Source organism: Delphinus delphis, chromosome 10 (genome assembly GCF_949987515.2).
Source record: "Delphinus delphis chromosome 10, mDelDel1.2, whole genome shotgun sequence".
Lineage (NCBI taxonomy): Eukaryota > Metazoa > Chordata > Mammalia > Artiodactyla > Delphinidae > Delphinus > Delphinus delphis.
In genome coordinates, this window is record NC_082692.2 from 33,445,442 (window position 1) to 33,458,781 (window position 13,340).

The following is a 13,340-nucleotide window of genomic DNA, read 5'->3' on the forward strand; positions in this document are numbered from 1 at the left end:
GCGAACACTGGGTGTAAGACATTCCACTGTAGAGTGGGAAGAAAATGTGAAAAATTCTATTCTATGTATTTTTGTCTTACTCTTTACATTTTCTTTGTATGTTCTGTAATGTACATAATATGTTAGAGTAGCAGGTTTGGACATAGTTTATAAATGAAGTATTCTGTATCCATTGGAAGAGTATGCTTAGTTTTTACTGAGGAATAGGTGAACAAAAACTTTTGGAGATTACTGATCTGAAATATTTTAAAACAGATGCTGAAAATAGTGACCTGGATTACTGTAAGCCCTGAAGTGTCTCCTGAATCCTAAAAAAAAAAAAATGTTGTTCAGTTTGGTTTAAGGCTTAATTAAAACAATTGGCTTTCCAAAATACCAGTGTTATCAGAGACTTTTTTTTTTTTTGGCCACAGCGCATGGCATGTGGGATCTTAGTTCCCTCGTCAGGGATCAAACCCGTGCCCCCTGCAGTGGAAACACACAGTCTTAACCATTGGACCACTAGGGAAGTCCATCAAAGACTTTAAAAAAGGGTGAGGAACTGTTCTAGAGTAAAGGAGATTAAAGAGGTAACAATGCAAACACAATCCTCGAATGGATCTTGGGTTGAGAAAGCAAAAAGCTATGAAAGGCTATTACTGGAACAACTGGGGACCTTTGTATGTAGATTGTCTGTGGTATTGTATTAGTATGCAATTTCTAATTGGGATCATTGTTTCATGGTTACTGGGAGACTGTTGCATTCTTAGGAGACACAGGCTGAAGAACGTAGGGGTAAGGAGTCATGATGTCTGTAATTAGGTCTCAAATAGTTCAGCAAAATACACTAGGAATTTAGGTGAAGGGTGTGTTAGTGGTCACTGTGCTATTCTTCTAGCTTTCCTGTAGTTTTGAAATATTTCCAAGTAAAAATTTGGGGGGAAATAGTATTCATATAAGTTTCTCCAGTTCTTGGAAAACTAGGAATCCGATAAAGGCATGTTAGACCACTTTTCATATACTGGATTGTTTCATTGACCAGAACACTTGTCGTCTTCATCCCTTCTGAAGCAAAGAATTTGCCAAATCTTTCCCACCACTACAGTAATCCCTGGCATTTTATATTTTCCAGGTGCCTCCACATCCATCATATTACATTTATTATCATAAATAGTCCCTATAGATAAAGAAATTTGTGCCTGTAAATTCCACAATCACGATGAACTTTTTTTTTCAATGGCTCACCATATGCCAGGCACTGTTCTGTGTGTTTGACACGAATGAGTGCATTTCATCCTCCCAACCACACTTAGGGGAGGTATTACTGATAGTTAATTCCACTAGGGGATTGTAAGTAAAGAAAAAAGTATGGGAGACCCCTGTAAGTTAATAATCACTTAAGAAAGCAGGGTTGCAAAACCGAGCAGCCTTGCTTAGCAACAAAACCCTGCAACATAAGCACGGTTTCATTACTATCATTCTCATTTTCAGAAAAGGAAACTGAGGCACAGAGAGGTGGTATAATTTGCCCAAAGTCACACAGCCAGGGAGGGTGGAGTGACAGAGCAGTGTGTCCCCGGGCCCTGCAGTGTTCACCACCAACCCCCTGACCATGTACTTCACACTGTGATCTGGGTCATCTAAGTCTGTTGGAGCTGCCATTCCAGAAGGAGGGCTTCTGGTCCTCAAATTTCGCTTTTCTCTGAGGGGTTCCGGGTGTATGTTCATAGGAGAAAGGGTAGTCCTTGAAAGAGGGAACAACGACAACAGCAAAACTACCATCTTTGAATGCTCATATGGGCCAGGCACGGGCAAGATGCTTTCTGCCTGGTTAGTCCTCAGAACCCCTGTGCGGGGTAAAACTATTATTATCTTCATTGGACCAAAGAGCAAACGGTGGAGCCAGGCTTTGAACACAAGCAGCCTGACCCCGCAGCATTGCCCCAGCCCCCCACCCAGGCTGCCTTGCCTCTACCTGTCATCTCAATGGGTCTGAAGGTAACAGCTATAGAATGTAGCCTGTGGGGTGATGGGCCTCACCCATCACCTTGTCCACCCCCTCAGTTCTCAAATGGGGACATTTCAATGCTGAAGAGGAGGAGGAGTGGGAGAAGGAAGAAGAGGAAGAAAGCATTGCATCCTTCCTCCTTGGGGCTTTTCATCTGGCCTGTGACATTCCATTCCCACCCCTCTAATTTGCCATTTCATTGAGCAACTTTTTCTAATTGAATGCACCTGGGCAGAAACTCCTCCCCATATTGGCCCTGGTCAGTGCTTTGTCTTTTTATTTCTTCTTTTATGAAAAATACAAGGGGAGCCCCTATTTCTTTGAGGTGGAGGTGCTTGGTGAAGTTCCCAAGCAGATCAGCCAGCCCTCCAGAAACTCTTCTGCCTTGGCGCTGTGTTGAGCTCACCTACCTCCTTGTAGGACAGCCGGCTTGTAGCTGACCTTGGCCTGGAGGCCCAGGATGACTCTGCTCTGGGCATGGCAGTCCCAGCTAGGGGCGAGGCAGAGGTATCCTTCAAAAGGCCCTGCTCACCAGGAGCCACCTTCCACAGGGTGCAGGTGTTCCCCTTCCTCAGTAAACCAACAACTAATAAGTCAATTCGCACTCATGAAGGAGCACAAGAGGCAGTAGGATAAAGTAGTTAAGAGCATGAATTCTGCAGGCCGACTCCCTAGGTTGAATCATGCCTCTACCACTTATTAGCTTTGTGACCTTGGGCAAATTATTTAGCCACTCTGAGTACAGGTTTCCCTTTCTGTAAAATGTGGGGAAATAATAATATACTTCTGAAAAAAGTAAAAAATACTGGTGATTTACTGTCTCATCAAAGATGCACAATCTTCTTAACTGAACAGTCCTACTCAATAATTCTGAAAGTAAAGAAACATCTTCCTTCAGGACAGATCTGGTTTCTGGTTATGTATTTAACTTCAAAAGCTACATTTTTTCGTCCCCCTAAAAGCCCTTTACACTTCAACATCTTTGCCTCCCCATAACTTCATATCTAATCTTTATAATTTTAGATTCATTGTTCTCCTTAACAAAAGAGTGCAATGCAATGATTAGTTAACTAAAGGAACTTCTTGTTTGTATTTTTGAAGAGAGTAGACGACTTGCAAGATCAGACAAGGTACACAGCACACATTCACGCTGACACAACAAGAGCTGTTGAATTTAAAAATTTATGCAGATTACTAATAAACCACTTTTCATCTCGCCAGTTGGTAGAGGTGCTTTTTTTTTTTTTTTAAGTAGATATCTAATGTTTGTTCATTAGATTGGTTCAGCCTTTCAGCAGGGAAATTTGGTAATAAGAACTGTATCAAAAGCCTTAGAATGTTTCATAACCTCTGATTGAGAAATTCCACTTGTAGAAATTAATTCACTTCTAGAAATAATCATGAGTGTGCACAAAGATATTACCACAAAAATATTTTACAGTATTATTTCTAATAGAGAAGAACTAGAAACTATCTAAATTGCCAACAATACAGGTTTGGTGAAATACATTATGATCTGTTCACTCAATGGCATACTAGGAAGTCATTAAAAATATGTTGAAGAATATTTAATGAGATGGAAAATGTGTTGACAGTATACTTTTTAGTGAAAAAAAACAGCTTACAAAACTTTGCAGAATGATCTCATTTTTAAAAATATATGTGTTTATTCAGAGAATAATTTTAGAAAAATAAACATTGACATTTTAAAGGGTTATCTGGATGGTGCAATTGTGAGTAATTATCATTTCCTTTTTTGTGTGACTTATCAGTATTTTCTGTTTTCTACAATGCAGATGAATATTTCCATGATATGAAAACAACAAAAAATTATTATATAAAAAAGAACAATTCATTGAGAAAATGCTTAACGCAGAGCTTGCCTCTTATATAGGGTGTCATTGCTCTAGTAACTCGCTTCCTTAGCGTCTCCTCTCCTTGGAGGACCCCAGGAGAGGTAGGGATCCCCAAGGCCTCCTCCCATTTGGGGCATTACTGGAGGCTTGTGGTTTGCCTCCTGGTCATGTGGAATCCAGCTTTGGACAAACTGCGAAGTCCCAAAGTTTGGGAGGTAGAAGAAATGGCAACTGGAAGATTTTATATAGAGTCTGAGCAAGAAACTCCTCCAAAAAGGAGCTAGTTTTGGACTTCCATGGTGGCGCAGTTATTAAGAATCCACCTGCCCATGCAGGGGACACAGGTTCGAGCCCTGGTCCAGGAAGATCCCACGTGCTGGGGAGCAACTAAGCCCGTGAGCCACAACTACTGAGCCCACATGCCTAGAGCCTGTGCTCCGCAACAAGAGAAGCCACCACAGTGAGAAGCCAGCCCCCTCTCGCTGCTACTAGAGAAAACCCGTGCACAGCAACGAAGATCCAACGCAGCCAAAAATAGATAAATTTATTTTTTATAAAAGAAACTGGTAAAAAAATATATATATATTGATTGAAAAAAAGAGGAGCTAGTTTCTCTGCCCATGTTTTCCTCAAACAGAAACTAAGGCCGACTTCAGGGTTTGTCCAAGGCCACACAGCCAATTTAATGACAAGGTGAGGCCTTGAAGCCATGGCCTTTCCACCCTGTTGTATTTCTAAAATGTACTGATTTAGACTATCTCTTCTCACACTTTAATATGCACAGGAATCACCAGGGATCTTGTTGAAATGCAGATTTTGATCCAGCAGGTCAGGGATGGGCCTGAGGGTCTGCATTTCTAACCAGCCCTCAGGCGATGAAGATGTTGCTGGTCTGGGGATCAGTTTAAGTAGCAATGGTGTAGAGCACAGATTCTAGAGCCGGATCGTCAGCTTCCCAGTCCTAGCTCTGCTGCAGACAAACTATTATCATAGTTACTGTACTTCAGTTTTCTCAACCGCAGAATCAGTATGACTTAACTCCTAGCTTTTTCGTGAAGATTTAATAAGTGCTTAGAACACTCTTCACTAAGAACTAGCTGTTTTATTATTATTTATATTCCCTAGAGCAAGCAGCCAAGGGCGAAGCACGGTTTGACGAATGAATGAATAAATAAACTTTGGAGTCCTTCCTGGGCGACTGGAGTCAGAGAAGCAAAATGGGAGGGCTCGGAGGTGGGGAAGTGGCCCACCTCGAAAGAACTTCTCTCCACCGGGTGGTCAGAAGGACCCGGAGCGCCCGGAAGCCGGCCGGCCCGCGCCGCGGGGACCAATGCGGTCGCCCGGGGGGAGGGGGAGCGCCCGCCAGCCCTTTCCGTCTGGGCGCCGGAGGCCCCGCCCCCTGGAACGTCGCGACGTCCGAGCATTCCACGGTTGCTACTCGGTCGCGAGGGGCGGGGCGCCTGTCAGGGAAGCGGCGCGCTCGGCGGCGGGGGCGGGCTGAGGCTCCGCCGCGCAGTGCCAGCGCCAGCACTAGACCCGCGCCCCGCGCTCTCCGGCCCGCCGCCTGCGTTCTGGCTCGCGAGCCCGCACTCCCGCCCTGCCCGTGCGCTGCCCGAGTATGGAGCTGCTGTGCTGCGAGGGCACCCGGCACGCGCCCCGGGCCGGGCCGGACCCGCGGCTGCTGGGGGACCAGCGTGTCCTGCAGAGCTTGCTCCGCCTGGAAGAGCGCTACGTGCCCCGCGCCTCTTACTTCCAGTGTGTGCAGAGGGAGATCAAGCCGCACATGCGGAAGATGCTGGCGTACTGGATGCTGGAGGTACCGCCCGGAGGGTCTCCCCTCCCCCGCCACCCCGGCGTCCCCGGCTTGGGACATCCTGGTCCCAACAACAATCAGCAAGATGTTTCTGTGGCGCAGATCCTCGGGGCCTGGCCTTTCACTCCTTTCACTCGTGCACCCTACCCGGCTGCCTCCCTGGTGTCCCTTTCTTTCCCTCTCCAACCCTGACTTTGACTGCCAGTTGTTTGGCACCCCAAGTAACCCTCTCTTCGGGCCGGAAAAGCGGGACAAGGGCCACCCTCTCCCCTCCGGCTTCTTTCAGCGTCTCCCCCCTCGCTCCCCCGCCCGGTCTTCTAGGGAGAGCGCGCCTGGAAAACCCTGGGCTCGGCCGCCCCCGCCGCAGAGCCGGTTCCTGTGTGTCGCGGGGTTCTGGCGGGGAAGGCGGTGGGGTGGCGCGCTGTTCCGGCAGTCAGGGAAATGAAAAGTGCGGGAGGCAGCTGCTGGCGTCTCCTCCCTTCCCTTTGGGTGTGTGCACTGGGTGGCGGTAATGGGGTTTAAGGTCCCAGTTCTCTGGCTCCCGTGGGTGACTCTTCCGTCCCCTCTCACCCTCGGTATTGGTGGGGGGGGGGCAGTCTCAGTTTGGAATCCTTAAGGGAGGAAGCCTCTGGCGTACCCCGCTTCCCCCCACCCCCGGGGGGAAGGAGGCACCGCAGAGGAAGTGGAGGGGGGACAACACCTTGGGGAAGGCGCATCCTGCGTATTAGTCCTTGTCACTGTAAGTACACCTACCCCCTCCCGATTCTTGCTCCCTATTCCACTTCCCTTCAGCGCACCGCCCCCCCCCTTTAGTGCTGCTGCGTTTCCTTTGCCTCTGCCCCAGAAGTGACTGTGCGCCCTCCCCCAGGTGTGTGAGGAGCAGCGCTGTGAGGAGGAAGTCTTCCCCCTGGCCATGAACTACCTGGATCGCTACCTGTCCTGCGTCCCCACCCGCAAGGCGCAGTTGCAGCTCCTGGGTGCGGTCTGCATGCTGCTGGCCTCCAAGCTGCGCGAGACTACGCCCCTGACCATCGAAAAACTCTGCATCTACACCGACCACTCTGTCTCTCCCCGCCAGCTGCGGGTGCGTGCATAATCCTCCCCACCCCCCAACACACACTGCCTCCTCACTTACCAGGAAAAGGAAAGCTAAGACCCTCAAGAGGCTTTCTGTCCCTGGGGAGGGTAGCAGAGGCTTTTTTTTTTTTTTTTTTTTTTGATAAGAGATGGGACCGTGTGGTGTGATAGTCAGAGTAGCCCCAAGCCCAGGCTTGCACTGCCAGCGTGAACCAAACCCCTTCTCCTGACCTCCAGTGGGTGCCACTCCTTCCTGGTCTTTCCCCCAGATAGCAACAAGTCAAACTGCATGTCTACACTCACTAGTACTTTGCCTCTGGGTTTACACAGCCACCATGAGTTATTTATTGGCAGCAGCAGGACATGCCTACGCACCCCCCCTGGAGTGGGGGAGTGGAATGTGCTTCATGTGGGGGAGGGGGGCCGCCCTGGTTGAGTCTTTATCCCAGTGTGTGGACTTTGTGATTGAAAAGCCTCCCAGAGCAGATTATAGCCAGGGTTGCTGTAAGGAAGGGCCAAGTCGTTTCATCCCACCTTCTTTCCTTCCTTTTATATCCCAGGAGAAACAGCTCCTTCCTAATTCTCCATTCGCTAGCCTCACTCTGGGAAACTTGAGCAGCTGCTTCAGGCCTGTGGAATCATCTCTTCTTTTCCTCTTTAGCCAAAGGCCAGAGCTGAGGCACAGACTGGGGCTGAGCTGCAGCTGCTTCCGATGTGATAATGATGCCCTGTCCCCTGGCCCACCCACTCTGACCACGGTCTTTCATAACACTGTGGGGAGCTGCTGTCACTCCTGTGGTTTGGGAAGTGGCTCCCTGGGCCTCTTGCTGGGAACTTGGGCTGGGCTCTTCCCGAGGCAGGACAGGGGAGACACCGGTTCTCTTTCCCCACTGAGCCTGGAGAGGAGGTGGGGGAGCTGCTTGGATCTGGAAGAGGTTATTTAGGGCGTGCAGATCGTCTCCCGAGGGGCGGGGGTGGGGGGAGACGGGTGAGCTGGCACCTTCCTCCACCTTGCTCTACAGCGGCCCAGTCTTCTCTTGACCCGGAGAGGAGTCTCTGGGCCCCATCTCCCGGGGAGGAGGGCAGCGTGCAGGCTGCTGTGATTGGCTGGCCAAGAAGCCAGGGTACTGGGGCCCCCGAGTGCTGCTTGTCGAGGAACGGGATTCCTCTTCCTGCCAAGTAGCTCTCGGAGATGGGAGTAGGAGGCCGGAGTTGGGAATCCGGGAGGCCCCACAGCTCTTTGTGATGAATCTGGTAGTTTTTGGCAAGTCTAGTTTTTGGTAGTTTTTGGCAAACCAGTGGAGCTGGTTTTCAGGGCTAATGAGCAAGATGTGTTTGGAGGGGTTTAGGCTAGAAGGTGACTTCCTTTTTGTGAAAAGATTAGGATGGCGTGTGTGCCTTTATGTCAGGAGAGTTTTTCAGAACAGGCCAAAAGTCCTCCCCATGCCTGAGTTGGGGGGTGGAGTATGCCGATCAATGACTTCCTAGAAGGTCAGAGTTGGAAGGGACCTCAGAGAGCTCCAGTCAGTCCAAATCCTCATGCCACAGAGAAGGTTGGGGCCCAGAGAAGGAAGGAAAGAAAGGTGCTGCCTCGGCATTGCACTGAGGCTGAGGAGAATTTGGGTGTTCTAGCACTCAGGTGGCCTTAGAGGTTAGGGACGTGATGGAAGCTGCCAGGGGTGTGTTCTTGGCCAAGTGAGGGCTGAGATTCTCAGGGGCTGCCCTGATACAGGGTAAGGTGGCTGCCCTCCCTCACGCAGGACCCTATGCCTCCCCACAGGGAAAGCCCCACTCCAAGTTGCCTTCTAGATGTTTCCTTGGATGCTAGGTGCTTTCTGTTCACTTCTTTTTTTTCCCTAAAGGTTTCTTTTTTTTAAAAAAATTAATTAATTAGGCTGCATTGGGTCTTCGTTGCCACATGTGGGCTTTCTCTGGTTGCAGCGAGCAGGAGTTATACTCTTCCTTGTGGTGCACAGGCTTCTCATTGCGGTGGCTTCTCTTGGTGCGAAGCACAGGCTCTAGGCACGCGGGCTCAGTAGTTGTGGCTCACAGGCTCTAGAGCGCAGGCTCAGTCGTTGTGGTGCATGGGCTTAGTTGCTCCGCGGTATGTGGGATCTTCCCGGACCGGGCTCAAACCTGTGTCCCCGGCACTGGCAGGCAGATTCTTAATCACTGTGCCAGCAGGCAAGTCCCTCTGTTCACTTCTGAGTTAGGAGTTTGACCACTGGGACAAGCACCGGGAGTAGAATGCTAGCTTCTCTGCCCAACTTCTTCCCGCTCCAGGCTGGGCTGTTTTCTGTGGGGCTCTGTGAGAGGTTCAAGAGGATGACACCTAGGTGGGGGCCAGGAGAGGGACAGTGTGACTGGGGGCCTAAAAGAGGTTGGATGGGGTTGCCATTTCTACCTCAGTAAGGGGTCAAACCCATGAGTTCCTTCCTGAGATAAAACAATGAAGAAATCCTCATGTGTGCAACTCAGAAGTGGGGCCAGGGCTGGGAACCCCAGATGAGTGGATTGGGGTGGGGCTCCCAGCCTCCCTCCAGGACCTAGCAGTGGTATAGAGGCTAGGGCAGGCAGAGAGATGGTTTGATCCCTCAGGGATCATCTGGACCCATCCTGTTTGGTTTGGCCTCCACTTCTCTTCCTAAGACTCAAATGGCACTAGGCACTATGGGTTCCAGCCAAAGAGGTAGAGTGGGGTGCTCTATCTCAGCCCTACACCCCAATGTCCCACCAAGGGGATGTGGGTTGGGTTGGGCAACCTCCACTTTGAGGAACCTCAGGGTTGGCTCAGCAGCTGTGTCACAGGAGGTGTGGCCTCATGCTCACCCCAGTTGCTTCAAAGAGGTGTGGACTTGGATGGGATGCTGAGTTGGGGGCAGGCTAGTGAGCTCCCCTTTCACAGATCCTTGGGATTATGGAGAATCTTTCTGCTTCGTGCCAGAGGAGCCTCAAGTTCATGGTGATGGTGGCAGTGATCTGCTGCTGCAGTCTTTTCTTTCAACCCTGGCTGGAGAAGTGCTCAGAGCCTTGCAGGAAGTCAGGAGAAGGCCTGGATTACTGGATCCCAAAGATAACCCAGCAGGATTAAAAGAGATAATTCTTGTAAAGCATGTAGTTCTGGCATCTAGGAAATGATCAATAGGGCTCAAAGCAAGTGCCCCCACCTCTTCCCTGCCACAGTGCCAGTCCTTACATTCAAAAGCAGAACTGGGGTCCTGACCTTCAAGTGTGATGCGCTTCCCTCCCTGTGAGACCTCTGCTTTACTCCCTCCTCTTCCTTTCTTTAGCCACTGACCCTACCCTCTTCCTCAACCTCCAGGACTGGGAGGTGCTGGTCCTGGGCAAGCTCAAGTGGGACCTGGCTGCCGTGATTGCCCATGATTTCCTGGCCCTGATTCTGCACCGGCTCTCTCTGCCCCGTGACCGACAGGCCTTGGTCAAGAAGCACGCCCAGACTTTTCTGGCCCTCTGTGCTACAGGTAAGGGTCCTAAACACATTTTTACCAAGCCGGGGAAATCAGAAGACTTGGAAGGGTGAGCGGTAACCAGGAGATTCTGGTTTCTTGAACTGAAATATTGGAACAGATTTCTGGTTTCTTAAATTTCTTCTCAAAATTTATTTGTGAAAATTCTGTTCCCTCTGAGCCCCCAGTCTCAATACAGAAAAGCAGCAGAGCTGTATGGGATCTCAAGAGACCACCCCCCCACCCCCCAAGTATGTAGGTGGGTCACTGAGAGCTTAGAGAGAAGTGACTTGCCCAGGGTCTTACAGTGACTAAGTTGCGAGCAGAAACCAGGTCTCTTAACCCTGATTTTGTGTCCACACCAGGAAGAGACTCATTCACTCCCTGGTCCCTGGCCAGGATCACTTACAGACCACCCTGGACCCGACCCTCTCCAGTAAAGAGCCCCTTTCCTGCCTTTCTCCCCTGCTATCTGACACCACTCGCTGCTGGGGTTTTCAAGAAGACCCCTGCTCTGTTCACACGGCCTGGCACTTCTGGGTAATAGAAGGTGCGTGCTGGTTGTTATCCTTGAAACCACCCTTGCCTCATGGTCCCCTCTCTTTCCAAGATTACACCTTTGCCATGTACCCGCCATCCATGATTGCCACGGGAAGCATTGGAGCTGCAGTGCAAGGCCTGGGTGCCTGCTCCACATCTGGGGATGAGCTCACAGAGCTGCTGGCAGGGATCACAGGCACTGAAGTGGTGAGTGCTGGGCAGCTGGGCAAGTGGCCTCAGTTCACGAGGCAGCGCTATATTCCCTGAGCCTCCAGCAGAGGGAGCTGTCGCCCCCCCACCCCCGGCCCCGTCTCCACTCCTGGTTTTGAGTGCCCTGCTTTTGGGGCTTCTGTGGCCTTTTATCTCCTTCCTTGGTCTGGAGAAGAGCAAGTGTCTTGGGCGGGCTGAAGGGCACTGTCCCTGGGTACCCTTTTCTTGCCAAACGGTGTGCAGGAGTGGGGGTGGGGGATTTGGTGTCAGATGCTGGGCTGCTCTCACACCCTCTTGCCACATCCTCTTGCCAGTTTCTGAGAATTGAAAGCTGATTCCTGGGGTTGGGCTGTGGCCTAACCTCCCCAGACTTCCCTGTGTGCTGGGAGGTGTCCTCCAGCACCTGCTGCCACATGCTATGGGGGGTGGGACGTGGACCTTCCTCACCGTTCCCCCTTGTTCCCAGGACTGCCTGCGGGCCTGTCAGGAGCAGATTGAAGCTGCCCTCAGGGAGAGCCTCAGGGAAGCCGCCCAGACCTCCCCCAGTCCAGTGCCCAAAGCCCCCAGGGGCTCCAGCAGCCAGGGGCCCAGCCAGACCAGCACTCCCACAGATGTCACAGCCATCCACCTGTAGCCCTGGCGAGGCCCCCTCGAGTGGCCACCGACAGCAGAGGAGGGGACACTGCCACCCCCCTCCCTGCCTGCAGGAACGAACCATGCCACAGCTGAAGCCCGAGGGGGCTCCTTCCTACTTGCCTGTCGCAAGCCGAAGGGGTCGGGTCCTACCTGTCCCTGCAGTGTGCACTAAGGGGCCTGGCCAGCTGCGGCGGGTGGCCAGTCAGGCTCCTCCTCCTCCCTGCATCTGACCAGCTCAGCCCCCATCCCGGTCCTAGCTGGGGGCGGGCCAGGCTGGCCAGAGATGAAATTGAAGTCTGTAGAATACATGTGCCAGCATTCCTTTTGGGGGCCCCCTTATCTCTGGGGCTCTCGTGTTCTCAACTGCCAAAGTTGAACCCGGGCCCTCGGCAGTGAAAGCGCGGAGTCCTAACCACTGGACTGCCAGGGAATTCCCTAGTTACTGCATTTGGATTGGGGTCTTTCTGAAGAATCCTCACATGTTCTAGACACATGTGAGAAGAAAGAGTGGACATCTCCTCTCAATGCACTTGGAGGCCCCTGCATAATCCATGCTCTCAGCTGCTCCTAGAGGGAGGGGCCCTGGCCTCTGTCTGAGGGGCAGGAACCAACCTCCTTGCTTTGCTTTCTGCTCAGCTTCTCCTGTGTGATTGGGGGGTGGAGGGGCAGTGCTGAAGGAAGAGGTCGTTTTAATTTATTAATTGCTTTGAGTACAGCTGTAAGAGGGTGTGGTGGGGCCCATCTACCCTGAGTGGTGGTGACCCTGGTGGTTGCTGCATTCCTCCCCTATCCTACGCTAGAGGATCTTCATGGCCCAGGAGCTGCTACAGCCTGGGGTGGGGCCACGCCCTCCTCTCCCTCTGGCCCTCTGCTCCATCCTGCAAGGCTGGGGGATGAAGTAGCGATGACCTGGAGGTGACCGAGCCCCCTGTCTGGAGAGGGAGGCAAGCCCTGTTGACACAGGTCTTTCCCGAGGCCACAAGGTCCAGGCTGGTGGCCCAGGACCATCATGCTACCTTAATAAAGATTCTGAAATAAAACTCTCTTTGGCTTCTTGGATTGGATGGCAGTGTGGGCAAAAGCCTATATCTAGAGGGTGGAAATCAGTGGTCTCAAGTAGGGGTCGCCAAGCCTTTTCTGTAAAGGACCAGAGTAAATACTTTAGGTTTTGTGGGCCATATGGTCTCTGCCCCACATACAGTCAGTTTTGCTTCATAATGTGATCTATGCATTCCTAAAAATCACCGCACCATGCAAAATTGCACAATAAAAACCACAGGGCTTATGGGGAAAATGGGGCTTGAGGCACTATACTCATACTTAATGAGGGAGACTTGTCTTTTAAAAAAAGGAAAGATAGTGCTTTTACCCATTAAATGGTTAAAAACACATACTGCAATAAACATGGCCCTTTATCTTGAAAAACAAACAACACCTGAAGTCTGCTGTGGAAGTGGAGGTCGGAAGGATGTGGAAGGCGGGTTGTAACACCAGATGTGGGTGTGGTACCAACCCGCAAGGTGAACTGGTGTCGCTCGCACATGTCTGAGGTATGTGCGTTCCGTGTATCATCTGGCTCAGCTCAGCCGGGTACAGTTTTCTGCTTTCACCTAGTGTTTCTCAAAGACAAAACTGCATATAAATGTGAAATTTGCTTTATGATCAAATTCCTCCCAAATACAGTAATTAGGCTGGAACGAATTCACATTCTCCAAAGCACGTAACAAGGGTTCTAGCCAGACTGTACTCGCCTC

At 51.1% G+C, this 13,340-nt stretch overlaps 1 protein-coding gene across 2 annotated transcripts in view; it reads left to right on the top strand.

Moving 5' to 3' along the window:
• CCND3 (cyclin D3) overlaps positions 1-13,288 on the top strand; it is an 82,106-nt gene extending 68,818 nt beyond the window's left edge. Inside the window, exons 1-5 of one of the 2 annotated variants that reach the window (XM_060021829.1) lie at positions 4,966-5,659; positions 6,525-6,740; positions 10,056-10,215; positions 10,811-10,947; positions 11,417-13,288. In XM_060021829.1, coding sequence (XP_059877812.1) covers positions 5,462-5,659; positions 6,525-6,740; positions 10,056-10,215; positions 10,811-10,947; positions 11,417-11,584 — 879 coding nt within the window. In that variant the 5' untranslated portion in view covers positions 4,966-5,461 and the 3' untranslated portion in view covers positions 11,585-13,288. Of the gene's footprint in view, positions 1-4,965; positions 5,660-6,524; positions 6,741-10,055; positions 10,216-10,810; positions 10,948-11,416 lie in introns of those variants that run through there. The other variant, XM_060021830.2, reaches the window with a different exon arrangement.
• The last annotated feature ends 52 nt before the right edge of the window (positions 13,289-13,340 follow it).